Source organism: Nylanderia fulva, unplaced genomic scaffold (assembly GCF_048542155.1).
Source record: "Nylanderia fulva isolate GAGA-0341 unplaced genomic scaffold, ASM4854215v1 Scaffold10, whole genome shotgun sequence".
NCBI lineage: Eukaryota > Metazoa > Arthropoda > Insecta > Hymenoptera > Formicidae > Nylanderia > Nylanderia fulva.
The window spans coordinates 2,616,864-2,635,354 of record NW_028189193.1 but is presented as its reverse complement, the minus strand read 5'-3'; the positions used below and the strand labels follow the sequence as shown (position 1 = coordinate 2,635,354).

At 41.3% G+C, this 18,491-nt stretch overlaps 2 protein-coding genes and 1 long non-coding RNA gene across 3 annotated transcripts in view; 2 read left to right on the top strand and 1 right to left on the bottom strand.

The window, feature by feature from the left end:
• Positions 1 to 18,491, bottom strand: part of LOC114943591 (uncharacterized) — a 424,129-nt gene that overhangs the window by 3,129 nt on the left and 402,509 nt on the right. The window contains exon 5 of the long non-coding RNA XR_003822052.2: positions 6,386 to 6,476. This is a non-coding gene — a long non-coding RNA (uncharacterized LOC114943591). The remainder of the gene's footprint in view (positions 1 to 6,385; positions 6,477 to 18,491) is intronic.
• Positions 1 to 18,491, top strand: part of LOC114943590 (uncharacterized) — a 244,849-nt gene that overhangs the window by 2,039 nt on the left and 224,319 nt on the right. The window lies entirely within an intron of this gene.
• On the top strand, positions 919 to 13,122 carry LOC114943587 (uncharacterized). Its single transcript, XM_029319233.2, is given in 5 exon segments — positions 919 to 2,344; positions 6,861 to 7,174; positions 10,090 to 10,167; positions 10,715 to 11,536; positions 11,538 to 13,122. Coding segments are annotated over 4 exon segments (1,314 nt in total). The 5' UTR covers positions 919 to 2,344; positions 6,861 to 7,015; the 3' UTR covers positions 11,793 to 13,122.

Sequence of the window (18,491 nt, the reverse complement as noted above, 5' to 3'; positions counted from 1 at the left end):
GTTCAATTAACAAAATATTTAATTAAAAAATTTAGTCAAATTAACACATTTTTTCAGTGTAGTTAGGCATACTGGAAAAAATTTTGTTGCATTAACAAAAATTCTGGTAGATTCAACCAGTAATTCTGTTTCGTCCATTTTCGAACAGAATTATTGTTAATGCAACAAGATTTTTTTCAGTGCACGAATTGACGAGATAATTCTTTTAACATCTCAAGATAATATTAAAAAATATTAATATAACATAATTACAAAATTAATATAGTTTAGGTTCTAATTAAAAAATGGAATCTACACGATTATACTGAAATTAAAATTTAATTACATCTTATATGAATGTATATAATTTCTGTGTATATGTATAAGCTTTTTACTTGAAACAAAATTAATATCTATAATTATTTTTTCATCGCAACTTACAAATTACTTTAAGAACATTTAGAGAATCACGTATTTGATTATAATCTCATGTTTGATTATAATCTCGTTCATGATTATCGAGTTCTCGATTACCATTGAATATTATCACAGGTGAGTAATTAATAGAACATTAAATGGAGACATCACATGAGAAAAAAATTAGCTATCGTAGCAAAATTTTAGCAATCTCTATATCGCAACCTGAATTTTATTATCATACTTAAATTTTAGCTTAATTTAGCTAGTAACTAATATTTTTTAGTTTATTGGAGAAATGATATGGCTAAAAATACTAGCTATCATAGCTACAATTTATAGGCGTGATAACTAAATTTTATGTTTAATATATAAAGACAGCTAACATTTATTAAATATTAAAATTATTTTTGCTGCAAATTTCACTTTGTTTTCCAATAAATCATCTCTTTGGAAGATATCAATTTAATGATACTATTAATATGTAAAATTTTACAAATTCGTCTCACACACACAAATTTATTTCGACTTTAATACATCGCGATCTCTAATTGATGCTTCTTAATTTTTATACACAAGATTCTCTTATTCGCGACAAGTCATGCTCTCATGCGGTTAAAAAATTGAGCGATTCTACGATTTTCCACCGGAACCGCGACATTACAGAAAGCAAAATAAAATTCTCTATCGCGAATCTGCATATAAGATACCGCTGGTTCGTGCAAAAGAAGGGCTGTGTATGAGATTAGAGGAAGAGAGGGAAGCGCGCATACGTTTGTCGTCTCTTCGGTCGCGAGAGAATCGCGGCTCCTCGCGAGAGGATCAGGTTGTAACTGGATGGTGGTGAAGAGAGATGAACGCAAGGCGACTATCCGGCGCGAGACAAAGTACGAAACGAACAGCTGGAATGACGGAGAGAGGAACGAGCGAGAGGGAAACAGCTGTACCGTGTTGCCTCCACCGTGTGCTTCAGAGACGGATGCTGCGTTCGAGAGATAGAGTGGGGGGAGAAAAAGAAAGAGAGGGGAGGGAAGAGAGACGGATGAAAGAGAAGCAGAAGCGAGAGACGAAGCGGGATAGAGATGAGCGTGAGAGAGATGAGATCGACGTAGCGCGACAGAGACGGCGAGCCCGCAAGAAGGCCGCGGTAGTCTTTCTCAGCTGGCCAGGTGAGATAAGGATGAGACGGACAAACGGATTGACGAAGGTGCCTAAGGTAGGGGATACTGGGGGATACTCAGTCTGGCGGCCACGTGCTACACGAGCGCACGCCCCGAGCCGGCCGGCGGTCCAGCCAGCCATCCACGACGCCGATCCTCTTCTTCTTCGTCCCCGAATCATTCCGCGCGTTTCCTCCTGTGTTCCTCCCATCCAGTTTATTCGTCTCTTTTCTTTTCTATTTTTTTTCGTTCAACTTGTGACGCGCGTGGAAATCGTCGAAAAGTCGCGCGACGTAGTTTCGAGCGCGAGCGAGCACGCGATCGGTGTGATTCTCCAGCGTATGTTCTGAAGGGTTCGACAGCATAGTGATCCTACAAAAAAGATTCGATAGACATTCGATTTTTGTGATATCGGTCGGTGATCTCTCTTTCCGCGCGACGATAATGTACTATGATCCTTCTTGACAGATGATCGCAATTTTTCTCTGTCAGAGGATATCTTCTCCACGCGAGTGCAACATCATCAGTTTGGAATAATGACGCTACCACGACGGAAACGATCGCGCACCGTTTAATAATATACAGTGTACAGATGAAGAACGTGCGTGTCGATGTGTTTTCTATGTTGGGAAAGAGCAAACGACTGATAATGAGTATTGTCGCGGCGGACTGACGCGCTTGAAGGCGCGAAAGTGTTAAAAACTGACTGGAGGATTTATATTCAGGAGTGTGTGCCTTTTAAGAAGAAGAGGATTAAAAGGAAAATATCAGTGGAGAATTTTGGACAGGTATGTATCGCATACATATTTTTCACATTCACACACATACAGTCGTGTTTTTAAATTTATGAGTGTCGGAATCATAGGCAGCCTTCAGAAAAAAATTCCTTTATCCTTTTCCCAGAAAAGAATCATCTCTTAATAAAATTCATCAAAATTATTTCTGTGCCTCAAATATATTCATTCTCACATTTTTTAATTCATACGTCTATCATATATATATCCTTGAGGAAAAGAGCGAAATGAAAAATCTTATGTGAAAGATTTGTATATCTTATTATATGTGATATATTTTCTATCTATTCTCCAATAATGATATTTTTCTGAAGAAACAGGTAACTGCAATTTCTCATTGTGCAAATCTATGATTAAAACTCTTGTCTATTCACACTATTACTATAATATATTCGCTAACGATTATGAAAGCAATAGTAGGTAATACAATGTTTAAAAAATTTTGATATATATTATTTCATTTTAATTTTTTTATTCATTTATATATAATATTTTTTAATATTTGAAAACGATACCGCCTTTCCCGCAATTTCTAAATGTTAACAGCAAACATAATGACTTCTTGCTAAAACTCAATAGCTCTTTCCTTATTTGCGTATTACGTTGGTTTATCTCAGTTGATTGTTCGATACGATGAAATTTCCACTGACATTCGATATAATCCCGCCGGCAAAGACTTTAGGCGTGCCACGCAAAATTAATCAAACTTATCTCTCCATTCGATTATTTATAACATAATTTTCTGACATAATGTGAACGCCGTGTCCTTCGTTTTTCTCACATTTATCGAACAGCAGTTGAGATTCGTGACATTACCCTCTCATAACGAGTTTCAAACATATAGTGTCATAGCGCGATCTCTCTTAATCATCTCTCGAGTCAATTTAATAAATAACGTAACAATATCTCTCGTGAGAAAAACCTTTCACTATGCTAGACGTGGAGATGCTCGATTAATCCCTTGTAAATGAAATCGAGTTACGTTTGCGTAACAACAAGTCAAGTGTCAGAAATTAACAGTAATTTAGCTCGATACTTTAGACTTGAAACTTTTAAAGCGGAAACTTGCGCTACACGCGAGGTGTATAATTAGAGATTCACAATATACCGGCACGTTGTATTTGACCTGAAATTCGCAAATGGAATTCGATTGATGTAATCTCCGCGTTCGCGAACAATTCGGCAGCCGGTGCCGTTACACGAAAAATCGATTCGGACGGTTGTGATTAATTTGTCACGACTTAGAGAGAGGAGAGGAGGCGCAACAATTTCAACTGTCTGCAGCCGATGATATCCGTGTGACGTGCCGCTCACAACCGGTTCATTAAAGGTGCAGTCCGCTCGTCACTCATTGACTGCCACAGCTTGGCAGCGATCGAGATGTTCGCGCGTCCGCCCGAAAAGGAGAACAAGAGTAAAAAAGAAAAAAGAAAAAGAAAAGAGCGAGACGCGCGTATATATTATAATATACACGGGTGATGCTTTTGACGCGACGTGTGTTTCACCTTTCAATCATTATTATTGCGAAGACGAGTTAGAGGCAGCCGATCGCGCGATCATCTGTCAGAAGATCTGTGAGAGAAAAAAATATTGCCGGACAATATCGAATTATTAATATATATCGAGATAGAGAGGAGTGGCTTTCGCAAGGTGAGAGGAATCTATCGATAGAAGAAACGAGAATTAGAGCAATGACGAAATCAACGGCGGGAGGCTATATTTGAAAAATCGTTATCGCTATCGAAACTAAATAAGCACGCGTGTATTTCGTTAGACATTTCAATAAATTACCGCGCAAACTTTCGCGGGGATTGATATATTGGATATCACGGCCGTTTAGTGGATAGAATATTTCGGAGGTTCGAAAAGGTCGATCGGATATTTTTTCTCATATCGGAGCCGATAATTAATTCAAGACTCGATTCTGATCGAACGAACTTTGGATCCGCGATGGAATGCGGTTAATATGCTTTAATAATGCGACGCGATCGAAACATTGTTCTTGAGCGTCAAATGTCAAATCTCGTGTCGTTCGTCGTCACGGGGAATAAATTATATTATGGCGACAACGATTTAATTTAACTACCTACGCGCGGTACCATTATTTCTCGTGACGGCTAATTACACTTGAATACCCTAATTATTTTCACAAATTAAGTTCACAATCGATATTACAAGATCCTAGAGAGGTTCATAATGGAACTATATATTCGCGCAGTTATTTATTAAGCGAGACGAACGCGCCGTGTTCGCGTTCTTGTTGTACAAGGAAAGAAACGAGTCTCCTCTCGATTCTTCAAGGACCGAGGATCTTCGACGTCGCGATCCGCGTAAATACCGGAGACGTGGAATCCTTACGTCGCGTAATGAAACATATCAGCGATGACGGTGCGCTGATAATAGTTTTAAGAGCGAACGCGGCGTCCTTCGGCATCGGCTAATGAAATATATGCTCGTTAGACGCAGCTCGAAAAACGCAAATAGGAAAAACCCTGATTACATCGACGGCCAGTCGTCATTTGTCGTCGTAACTTCGGGGAACGTGTATGTTCATCACGTGCGTTACAATTGCGATATACCGCGCGCGTTAATCCGTGAAAACAAGGATTTATCGGAAGAGCCAAAGCATGGCGGAGATATTCAGGTGGAACCGGTCTTTCGCGGCTCTTAATTAATTTGTCATTAGTCGGCAAAGAGAGATGGTGCGCAATAAAATTTATCGGTGGCCGCGGCGGCATCATCTCTTCTTTTTGTCGCGAAGACGGCAGATTATGTCGATTTTAATATTACATATACGTCTGCAAAAGCAAAACGCGCTCGCGTGCGACAAAAATGATCATTTGCGATCATTTTTTGATGGTCGCGTGAATAAGAATCGTATCGTTTTTTTATTTCAGATAATATTTATCCTTAGAAATCACGTAGAGTGTAATCCAGTGTTATAAACTATAATAATGAGTTATATAATCAGGAAAATTCCTCGGTAGTGAAATATCAATTGAATACTGATTACGTCCTAAATATAAAGTATAATATTTCGTGGAGATATTTACTTTGAACAGAATTACAGCGATGTGTTATAATAGTTGCACTTGCTATAAATTATTATTAAAAGACGAAAAGCATTTTTATAGTTTCGGATATATTATAGTTCACGTTTCGGCCTCGAATTAATATAAATCGATAATTAAAGAATTTTAGCGAATAAAGCTTTATTAATTATGGATTTTGCGCTCGTTTTTGCTGATATTCATTAATATTTCAGACTGAAATGTACCAGTTCTCCTTGATACACGCTGCTCCACAACTCTCCAATATCGTAACATGTTACAACTTGTGCATTATAATCATGCCACCATAAATTCGTGGCATTTAACGCAATCAAATCTGCTTCAATTATAATTCATGAATATTTAAAATCTATAATCTCTGTTGCTATAGATTCGAGGCATATAACGCGATCATGTTGCAAGTATGTATAATACGTGATCGAGTAGATTAACTCACTGCGGCACCAATTACTGCGTTCTTAATCGTGGCTTTGCGATTGGCTAACTAAGAAAATCTCGGTATCCTCAATTAACATTTACTTTCAAATCGCAATCTCGAAACTGGTCTAATTCTCTAAGCTCTGCAGATCATTATTTCATACATCGTTCTTCGCGCTAATTACATGTAGATGAGATTTATTTTTCTAATTACTTTATAATTCGTACGAATATTGATTTCCTCGTATATTTATAACATTCGCAGTTCCGTTTTGAATTTGCTTCGAGCTAACGTAAGTTTATCCTCGATAAATTGAAATTAAATCTCGGTAATCACATAACACACGCACACACACATACGCAGAAGCATCTACACGTTTACACACGTCGGTTAAAATCCCACATGGTGCGCAGGGCGAAAATTAATACGTGGCAGCCTCTGTAATTAGCTCTCGTATTTATGCGTCTCTCGCAGGGCGGGCTGCGTTAACATGGTAATGGCGTTACATCGTTGTAAACACGACATGTTATCTCGAACGATACATACCTGAAGGGCCTCGCATCCGCCGATCGCGATTTCGGGAAGAGGACTGCGTTCTCTCGTGCTCTTTCGTGCTCTGCGATCCGCCGCTCGTATTCTGAAATAATTATTATATGCTTCATACATTTATTCATCCTCAAAATGTCGCTTTAATAGTAGGAAAGATATCGGTTAGTATATTTTTTTTTTTTCATTATTTTAATTAGTATTTTTGTTGCGGAAAGACGGTATCTATGTGTGCTCGACATAAATATCTTGAGTTATGTAGTGTCTTGTTAGCGAATCAAATCGCCGAATTTAAATGAAAATATTATATAATTATGTATATTTATAATATATAACGACGAGAGACAAAAAATATTCAAAGACTCGTCAATTAGAGAGTAATTATTAATTATTAATTCTGTAACATATAAAACAACTATTGGAAGTTTATGATTTTTTTCTCAAAAATTATTTGCATTTTTTTCTTTCTTATCAGGCTGGAAATTATGCGTCGCGTGTACGTTTCGCAGTGACAAGTGCGACGATACGAGAAAAAAGTGCGCAAAATGTTGGCTCGCTACGTCAAACGAAAAGACAGTAGGTCGAGTTACAGGCCAAGACGGCTGACACCGAGGGATTAAAGCACGTCGAATGGATGTGGGCGATTTATCGGGCTCGGCAGGATTGATAGGGAGCGGATCCATCTCGGTTGCGACGGGTGTTGGTATTATCGCCAACACGACTTCCGCCACCCCAGAGTGGTGGACGCCTACGTCGACAATCACCTCGGCAGCGGCCAACACTGACGTGGTGAGTTTCTTCCTTTTTTTTTTTACATTTAATATAAAATAAATATATATCTGTCGAATTATTAGTAATCTGCAAAAATTCGTTTCCCGTCTTCCCGCATTAAAAATTGATCAAAGAGACTTATAAATAAAAAATATAAATTATAATTTAAATTATTTAAAATAATATTTTTTGTTAATTGATATATTTATCATAATATTGGAGAAACCGTGAAAATCACTCTTGCGTAATATGTAATAAATATTTATATATTAACAGCTTAGAGTTAATCGTCTCAGACAAGAGAGATTCGTATGTCACGTGGCATTTAAATTACGATTTTTGTATTATTCAAATATGGTATTTCTGTGACATTTAATGTTAATCACGAGGTCTTGGGATTCAATTAAATTACGGTGTCTCTCGTGAACTGATCGGATTGAAAACACGCGCGAATTTTCTCTCGTCGCGCTCGACAGTTGATTGGTATTTACATGGGTCGTATTATCTTTGCTAAATTGCACCAGGTCGTCTGGTGAATAACGGAATATAGAGAACGATGGAAACCCTGAACAAGAAGAGAAGCGTGTCACTCGTTTTCTGTATTAAAAAAAAAATCGCACACATTACGCTATCTCCGCTCGTTATTGAATGTCGTTTGCGGCGACGCTTAATGAGCCGATTCTCTCGCGCGTGGGACGTGGGTGGGCGATGGAAAGGATTCATACCGATGTGTAGCGATGTAGATTATCCGTAAATCGTGCGAGATGCAGCACGACCGCGGGAGCAACGCGTTATTTAGCTAGCATCGTCGATGCGCGGTGGTCTGTGGCCGCGGGGATTAGAACCGAGGTGACATAGCCGCGTCATCTGTTGGACGTTTAACCTTTTTTGCCTCCTACCGAGAGGCTTACACACGTCGACCGCCATCATTTCCGCGAGAAATCATCAGTCCGTGCATACGTTCCTAGATTAATGAGATCGAAAGTAGTTTTCGAATACCTCGCGCGTCGCTGTAGGTAAACTTTGTTAGAGCGTTCGCAAAAATCGCGAAAAATACGTTTCGTCTGCGATATTTACATATATAGAGGCCTTTCGAGTGAATTTTACACCCCTTACACGAAAAAAGCGAACGTTTGCCTTCTCACATTCGCGCGATATTACACGGTGAGTGCGTTTATTGATATATTTTACACGATAATATACGTCTCGGTAATATACTATCGAAGTATCCCACAATTTATAGGTAATCATGTGAAAATCTTACCATATATGCATAACCGTTTTGTAATCAAATCGATTCCGTACGCAATAAACACGTGGTGTCTAAATCCGATCGATTCATTCGATGCATAAACTCGCAAATCGCGCGTTTATTCCACATTATATGTGCGAAATGGCAAAGCGCCATTAAACGCAGATATCTCTCATCTGTAAACCGAGTATGCATATAAAATGTTATATACACGCGTATGAAAAATATACTTGTAAAAATCATTATTGTTCGTGAAGTAACCGACGTTCTGTCTCTGACCGAACGATGAGCGAAAAGAAGAAAAATCCTAGCAGGCTCGAATAGCGGATCGAGAGCGCGTTGATCGATCCTCCGGATTATTCCCGCTCGTAATTTGCGCGCGATCAATTTCTCGTCTCGTTACGAAAGAGCCGGCCGGTTAACTTAGTTCACCCTTTTCGTGTGGGAATCGAAGCCTGCGCGAATCACACATCCTCACGCTCTCTTTGCTCGCGTCCAGCACATACGTTCACGTACATATACATGTACATATAGACGCAGGTGTGTGTGCGCGCGGTCCTCTCATCTCATCTTCGCGTCGCCTTTCTCGCAACGTCTCGCGCATCTGAGGATGTGCGGCGGAGCTGTGCAATCCGGTAATGACTGGCTAACTAGGTTTTAATAGGAACGCCGTTTCTCGTAGTGAAACCCTCCCTCCTTCCTCTTCTCGCCGATCCTTGCGCGAACACGGCAAGAAAAGGTCCTTTTTTTCTCTCCCGCGCGACGTCACCTTCGAGGATCCTCTACATCTCTCTACACGGAGAGCAGATGTACGCGCGCTGATTGCGGATCGCACAATTTGACGAGAGATCGTAATCGAGAGTCTTGAGAGATCAAATCCGGAGATATGTTCGATATTGGATAAGTTTACATTGCAATTGATTGGAAACAAAAATCAGGAAAATAAATCCTTTTTCCGATAAACCAATTATTTTCAATTTTAGAATTTAATAAGGCTAGAATGTCTAAACAACAAGAAAGCAATGCAGATTTATCAGTTTCAATTTTGAGAATAATATAATGTTGTGATGATGCTTTGAAAAATAGTATTCCATTAGAGAGAGATCTTTTTGCAATTTGTTTTATCATATATATAGGTAATGTTGCATCACAAACTTTTATGCTAGTTTTTTTACAGTCTAATATAATGTTACATAAATTATAATGTTTGTTCAGATAAACACTTGATAAATTTTATGAGTTTTTAAATAGCATTCAAGAAGTTTAATAATTAATTGGTACTCAAGCAAGTTGATGTCTTATTGTCAAACGTAATTAATCATATTTATATATTAATGAAAAGAGAATACAATGCATTAATGTATTAAACAAAAATTTGAGCCAATGCATCTTCAGCATATACATATTTTTAAAAATAATTTTCACGTTCCTTTTCAAATACGATTTTATAATAGTGCTTTGTCCTGAAATAGGAAGCTCCAACATATATCATGGCCATCCCTATCACAGTGCTCCTCGTTGTTACGCGTTGATCTCGCGTTTCGAGAGCGTGCATTAGACCGGGATCGAGAATCCTTTCGTGATTGGCAGACATTGTACGGAAATCAGGCGCGATCGTCGGGCACATTCTGAACGTTCTCGGGTCCCGAGCGTAACCACATATCGCATCTTTTTGTTGCAGATGAATCAGCTCTGCAGAGTTTGCGGAGAGCCGGCCGCGGGTTTTCACTTCGGAGCCTTCACGTGCGAAGGCTGCAAGGTCAGTATCTTCGCACCGCCATTCTTCCACGGCTATTCATCCGTGTCGTTATTCTCTGTGTAATAAAATGAAGAAAAAAAAAGAAAGAAAAAGGAAAGGACAACTCGCGATTATTACGTTTCTCGCGCGACACGATACTTATGTCTGAAATTACGTAAATCGCATAGAATCGTACCGAGACAAAGAGTAATAGGTCGCAGATGCGATTGTCTTTTTTTAAATCAGACTCTTATTCCGGTGCTAAAAAATCGGTCACCCCCTTCTCTTCCCTTCTCGGTAATTTACCATTAAATTAAGAGTCTTTACGCGTCGAAACAGCTCGTTGTTCGAGCTGTGCTTAATTATGTCTCATACGAGCGCGTTCGCTTCCATCACATATAGCTTGCAAACTTTCCGACAGCTGAATATTTAACTTTTAATTAATAAATAGCTAAATATTTCTTTTTCTTATTGCATTTTTCCGCACATCCGATACACGTAATTCGAGCGAAAGTGCAAATTGATTGCCATTCATCAACGTGCGCATCTTTCGCTTTCTGTTGCACAGTCCTTCTTCGGGCGCACCTATAACAATCTGGGCAGCATATCCGAATGCAAGAACGGCGGCGTCTGCGTGATCAACAAGAAGAATCGTACCGCCTGCAAGGCGTGTCGCTTACGGAAGTGTCTGATGGTGGGCATGTCTAAGTCCGGCTCACGTTACGGCCGGCGCTCCAATTGGTTCAAGATACACTGTCTGTTGCAAGAGCAGTCTCACCAGGCGCAAAACCGTCTGATCAAGGACCCAAAGTCCGCGTACGAGAAAGCCTTCGGCTCGTTGGACGCTGCGAACAACAACAACAACAATAACAACAACACCGAAAACGTGAGTAACACCAGCGCCAGCAGCATCGTCGGGATTGTCACCACGGCGACTACCACGGCGAACAGTTACCATCACCATTTGCACCACCATCATCACCCGGACCGGTTGCCCAAGAGGGAGGACGGCGCCCTCAGGCCGCCGGATATGCCGGTACAACTGAGATCGCCGGAAATTCCACCGAGGCCTAATCAGGACGCGATTCTTAGGCCCGGCGATCTACCCAGAGCTTCGCACGAGATGCTCAGGCCTGAGGTCTCGAGGTTTCCCATGTGGCGAGGTCCGCCGTTGTTCCATCCGGCTCTCACCCACATGCAGCTGCTGAACACGCCGTTCTTTCCCTTCCAGCAAGCACGCTTCATGGTACCTTACATGAATCAAATAAGCCCGCCGCAGATGGTGGCAAGCCTGTCGACCTCGTCCAGCGAGAACATCAGTCCGCGTTCGACCCCGTCGCCGACGAAGAGGAATGAAGAAAATCAAGAGTGTCGCGAAATCGACCGCGACTGCCAGCCAACGAGATCGATGTCTGAGGAGAGGCTCGACGGAGATCGCGTATGACAAGAGCCTGGCGTTTCTGCGATCCCTCGGACCGGAGCAGGAAGAGCCGATGGACCTCAGTATGAAGGACACGCAGACGGATGTGCTCGAGATGGATGCTGGTAGTATGGAAGAGGAAGAAGAGGAGAAGTCGAGCGACAGCGAAGACAACGAGCTTCTGCAGGACACAGGACCGCCCCTGGATCTCACACGGAAGACATGACCTCGGATATCAGACGGTGCTCAATAGGTGCTCAATAGAAATTTGGTTCGATCGCGAAGAATTGTCGTCGATGTCGATATGTCGGAGTTAAAAAATAACGACGCAACGCTTGATCGGCATTGATGCTTGCTGATGAAGAAACGGAAATTCTGGTAAATCGAAGCTTGCCGGCGAAAGGGAAGGAATAAACGCTTAGAGGAAGAAACGAAGACGGGTGGGAAAATAACGAAGAAGACGAAGAAGGTAAAGAAAGGTGAGGCGAGGTGAAGAAGAGAATGGAGAAGAACGCGCGAGGTGCGGAGGGAGAGTGAGAGAAGGTACAGTTACATCGTAATAACGTGGCGAGCGAGAAGCACGGCCAAGTGTCAAAGGTGCCTTGGCACAAGAAACGAGAAGACGATCCAGTCGGGTGGGGAAGAAAAGTAGCCGAATACGATTACGTTGGAACGACACGAGGGAAAAGCGGGAGAAGAGGAGAGGGAGAGAGCGCGCGGTCGGCCTACATGCCGAAGAACAAGAAGTTGGTGGCCGCGCGCGCGTAGCCAGCCGGCATAAACGGCGGAATGATCGGTAATCGCCCGATCGATGAAAATTGCTCAAGCCGCTCGGTATTAGTCCCTTTTGCCCAGCCGTATCCCGGCGGCAGGTGCACGTCGACGGAGCACGAGTCGAGGACGAGACTTGTGACACGTCGAAATAGACGATTGTGCCTTACAAGCAATGCCTTCTTTACAAGCGCGCCGATAAAAAAACGGTGCTAGTTTAACGCGATAAAAAAAAATATATATATATATATATAACTGTTCGCTGTGTATAGCGTGACGCCACGCTCGGCGATGGCCAGTGAGTGCTTCGTGCGTGTTATTGCGTCCATGAATCGATCATTCGGCAGTGTTCGAGGCCCGAACTTTGCTGTTCGAGCGACATACGCGCTCGTTCGCTAAAAGAAAATTGGCGAAATGAGTTCGATGCGATGAATCGAACAAGATCGTTTTGGGCACCGAATAGAGAGATTGTGATTCTACGCGTGAATTTCAAGTACTCTTAACGTAACTTAACGTAATATTTTTGGAAAGTCTCTGTTTTTTTCGAATAAACACCCCAAGCGCGGTAGAGCTATTCCGAAAAACGCCTTGATCGTGCCGATCGTCAATTGCGCTCAAGTACAAAAAGAAAAAAGATTGAAGAAAGAGATGCAGATAGAAGATGCGGCAGCCACGACTTCTCGGGCGTCGTTTAAATGTCCGAGAGTCGAGAGTGTGCGACGTGAAATAAAGAATATTATATATACCTGAATATAACGCTGTTCATTAAATCCCTTCACACATGCTCATCGATCTCCCATCTTTCACGCGGGTATACATACATATATACCGTTCCAAACTCGAGATGGTATTCGATTACTTTCGCCTCGCGCATGTCTTTCAACATTTCTTGGTTGCGCCGCTATATACGAAAGCGCGCGTTATAATATTATTACACATGCGCGCGTAAACGCGCATTATCGTACGCGCAATGTTATTTATCTAGCAATAAATTTGTCCGTCTTGATATACTACGCGAAAAAAAAAAACTGTCTTCCCGATAGTTTCACACCGACGCGACGCGACGCCGATGCTTCGTGGAAGAATGATGCGATTCCCGTCTCTCGAGGACGTCGAAAACGCTTGACAATAAATTTTCTTAAAAGTTCAGCAATAAACACGCGAGTATATCGATCGTAAGATTTTCTCCTGCTATAAGGTCGTTTGACCGGGTCAGCCGGGGTTCCGTTCCACGCCACGAGAAAAGCTTCCTCGGAGAAGAAGACGGCCGCGAAAAAACGCGCCGTCTGATGAGCGACGTACTAGGAAGTGGTGTGTACGCGGAAGTTTTATTGCTAATTAAGCTACACACTTGGAAAAAATGAAGGCGGGTTTCCGCGTTACCGCGCAATACCTGGTCCCGATAATTTATGAATATTTGCGTCGCGCTGGGAGGATCTGTGCTGAATCCTCTCCGGAGAGATCACACGACCGGAATTCACGTTTCGCGACACGACTCGTTCATAGAGATTTGTCTTTACTAGGAAAGTTTTCACCCGTCTGTCTGTTAGACCGCTTCTGCCTCTATGGCCTCTTTTATGAGTATGCTAACGCATTCTTGACCGACGTGCTATTATTAGCGATTTTATGATGACATTATAACTTATGGTGTCTTGAATGCGCCTTATTCAAGAGTATGAATATTTTGATTATTCGCAAATATCAGTTCGAAATGATATTAGTTTTTTTTTTTGCAGCGAAAATACGCTACTCCGGATTATGCAAACATTGAACATTTCTGAATTTCAGTAAATTGAGGACAGCAGTGTATTAATATCTATTTAAAATTTATGCATGGTCTCCAACTTCGCGAGTACTTGCAAGGATGTTTCGAAGTTAGACTAGGACGTAATATATCTGGTAACAGGAATTGTGCAACGCGTGAGACGTGCAAGTTCGCAAAATCGTGTAAAGTTTGCCGCGCGCGAATCCCGACACGAGTTCTCTGTCAATATTCTCTCAGGAACAAAATGGCCTTCCCTCTCAAATAACGCTTCGTACATATTGCGAGCATGTTTTTGCATATATTCAACGAAAGAGCAAAGGATTTATGTCTCTCGTCGCGCAGGATAATTAGTACCGAATTCATAAATTGCTGATTCTCGAAGTATATACGTGGCCGATTTCTAACTCAAATTACATACTTATTTCATGTTTCTGCACTGTGGATTTAATTATTTTAATTTGCAAAAAATATTTATTAAACTTTAAATATTTCAGGCAAAAGCATACAATTTTGATAGATGCACTATTCGCTAAATAAATTGTATAATATGAGCGAAAGAGATTGCTTTTAATTTATGTATATGAAAGCATTTTTATTTTTATCTCAATCATAAGTATTTAATTCAACTTATTAATTCGCCGACATCTTTGTGTTATTATACGTGATATTAAATAATCATAATTCTTAATTAATTACACCGAATGCAAGAAAAGTTACAGTTAGCACGGGATTTTCGTGACGAGAGCGAACTATATCGAACTTGTCGACGAAGATTTTAACATCATGATAGTTGCTATATGAAAATTACGTTTCCGGCTTTCGATCCTTTCGCAGGACTTTCCCAATGGCGACCGCACATTCGCGAACGACGTTCGCTAGTGGTATGCACGCATCTCTCGTCCGACGAGAGGTGTTCATCTGCAAGCGTGCACCTGCGTGCGTGTGTTCACGCGACACTCTCACACTCGTAATGCCGCGACAGTAAAATACCGAGTCGCGTCCGCTTGTTGACTTAGGTGGGACAAGAGAGGCCACTCGATGTCCATCGCGCGGGCATTTCCTGTCGGACTCGATTCAGGTATTCCGAGGGGCGGGCCTTGGCATAAGAAAATGTATGACGATGCATAATATATCTCGCGCACGTGGCTATTTGAAATTCCGTATCGACGCGCGATTCCCGATACCTGAGCATTCCTCTCATTTCAACGTAAATTGCATATATCATTAATTTAATATTCTCTCTTTTTATTATTTAATATTTCTCAGAATTACAATCAAAATAACGAGATAATTATACAGAATTAAAATAGTCAAGATTATATAGGAAAAACAGAGCACGGAGGCGAGGAGAATATAAATAAAATATATAGGTACCTTTGGTTTAAAATTTTCTCGACCTTCCTCAATGTACATTTACAACGGGTTTAAGATATTATACTGATGAAAAGAAAAGAGGAAAAAATAACTGCACGAACGTAGCAGGTGATAAAGTAATGCGTATATCATATGTTGAATGGATGATCAAAATTTGTCAAGATATTCAAGGCGTATTCAAGAAGAGATTTAGAAAAGTACAGACGTTCGATCGGTTTAATACTTATATCGAATAGGATGCAAAGTGCACATATAAATCATTAATCACGTTTATCGAACTGATGTCGAAGAATTCGATCGTTTAATCATCTTGACACCTTGTCGAACGTGATACTCAAGGATATCCGTTATTCAATCGTCCTTAAAGTCGTGTTAAATCCTGTCTTGATTTTTTTAAATAAATTGTTGATTCTTTTCATGTTGGATCATGCACTATTATTATTCTATTCATACATATTTTTTATGCACTTTCCTTGCTGATATATTGATCGTTTTAAAAATGCCTTTATTATACGCGTTGAAAAGGCGTTTTTGCTTTATTAAATATAATAGCTTACTCTATAATAATGATGCATTCAACGCAAAGATCAACGTTAACGTCACCATTTTTATTTCCACGTATAATATATTATATATCGAAATTTACGCTCTCTATATGTAAATTCCGCGTCTCAGTTTTCGTTAAATATATAACAATTTTTATATCATGTAAATCGTAAAGGTTTTTCGCACACGTTTTTGCCATGCGCGATGTTATAAATTATCTATCCATTTTAATTTATCTTTGTATACGAGATACCTTTGTTTTTCCGCGCGTTAACAAAATAAAACTGCGGTTTAATTAGCTTTATCGGTTCATGTTGTCATATTGTGAAGCATACCGGTACATTTTACGTGTCTTGAAAAATTTTAATCCATTTTTATATAACTCTTGCTTCTCTCTCTTCCGTCATACCAATACATCGTCGCGAATTCCTTTTACCGTTTTATTACCGCGAAGACGACGCGTTGTTGCGTTGTTGCGATTCTGCCGGATTGTATCTTCCCATTCGCACCTGCTCGAGTAATCAGGGTGTTACTAGCGTGTCAAAAAAAATTTAAACCTTGTCTCGAGGTCACGTCATATCGCCGGACAACTAAAAATCGCGACCACGTCATCGCGCGATCATTCGGAAGAAACAGAGGCACCTGATTTTTTTTTATAGTCGCCACTCGAGAATCATTCGATCTCCGCGAAACGTCTCTCAGATTACGAGCATAATGACGTATGTTTGTCTATTCGCAAGCGTTCTCTTTTTTTTTCCTTTCGTCTCTTAGATGGGTTACGTAAAATATCTCGACGAGGAAACGACAGGATCGTCTCATCCGTCTTGTCATAAATTAATAAAGTCCTTTTTTCTCTCTTCCTCCGAGAGAACGAAAAAAAAAAAAAAAAAGAGCGAGAGACCGAAAAACGCGGTAACCGGAAAGGAACGACAGACAGACAGACAGACACAGTGGGAGAGGAGGCAGGGGGAAAGGGGGGCCGAGGGGGAGCGAGGCGATGAAGGAGAGAGCCCGGAAGAGAAGGACCGGTTGCTTGTTCATTGATGGCGCGAAGGCCCTCGCTCGTGAATGGTGGTGGACACTCGCGAGCCAAGAATAGAGGATCTTCTCTCGGCTCGTCTCGAATTTTTCTGCGACGCGCGCTCATGAACTCGCGCCACGGTCGTGTCACGTCACCTCTTCCCGTCTTTCCTTCGCCTCCTTCCCTACCCTACTCTGGAAGTAGTTGTAGTTCGCGACGCTGATTAATGCGCGGATGCTGAGGACAATCTTGATCGAGTCCGGCCGAGCAATCAACTTCGTCGCTCGCCTTGATTTCCGGCAGTGCTGTCAACTGCCGTCCAACAATTGCGATTGTTTCTGGTACGATTCCTCTGAAGGTCCTTTCTAATCGCTTCCGCTTCACATTATTCGAAATAATTGGTTGAAATTATGATTAATACCAATCGGACCTTTATCGAGATTAAAAGTATTCCCAAGCGTGAGATCTCAATTTGCAATAATGACAATGTCTTTTCTTCCAGATTCATTTGTAAAGGCAATAATTTAATAAAATGCAATGTTTACGAACGATCTTTATATCACAATAAATCTTGTCCAGAAATATATTTTTATTCGACCCTGCGAAATTCCGAGTAGATTTTTATTCGTTCCCACTTCTTTCGATGACCGAGTAGAAAACCGTCTGCTTTGATTTGCGACCGATGTTCACCAATTGTTATTTATATTCGAGAGGGTGGTCAAGGTATTTCGCACCTATATTGAGGAGCTATATAGATCATTTCTCGACAAAGACGGACTAATATTATACGACATAACTCTTTCTAGCGGAAGCGTCGCAAAGAACGGCAAGGAATTTTCAAGCCATAAACAATAATCGAGCCGCGTTCTAGTGTCCGGGTCGCGTGTGCTAGATAGAAGATAGTCGGAGGGCAAGAAGAGGCCGAGGAGGCTAAAAAAAAAAAAGAAGTAAACGCGGGTCGCGGCGATACACACTAAGGTCGACAGATGCGCGGCACACGAGTGTAAGAGGGGCCATTACGCGTGAGGTAAAGAGGTTTACTACACCTGTGGCCTGTAGGCTTGGCTAGGCACGCGTGAGGGAGAAAGAGAGAAAGCTGGCCGAGGAGAGAAGAGACGGAAAAGAGTTTGTGTAGAGGCAAGAAGAACGTAGACACGGATAAGAGGGCGCGTTTCAAGTTGACAATCCGGGGTCACTGAGCAAAGCTCAGTCCGATGCACCTTCCGATTGGCCATCGGAAAATTCATAATACGTTTTTCATAGATGTCGGAGTAGTTGCTCCGACTGGGCTCTCTCCCGGGGTAGGTTCGAAAGTCGAGTCAAGACGAGAGTCGAGTCGAGTCGAGTCGAGCCAAGTCCGGTCGAGTCTCGAGCGTTTCACCGGACGTTTACGAGCATTTGACCCTAAGTGTACGGTGGGAGCGCGGGAAGTAGAGGAGGCGGAAAAG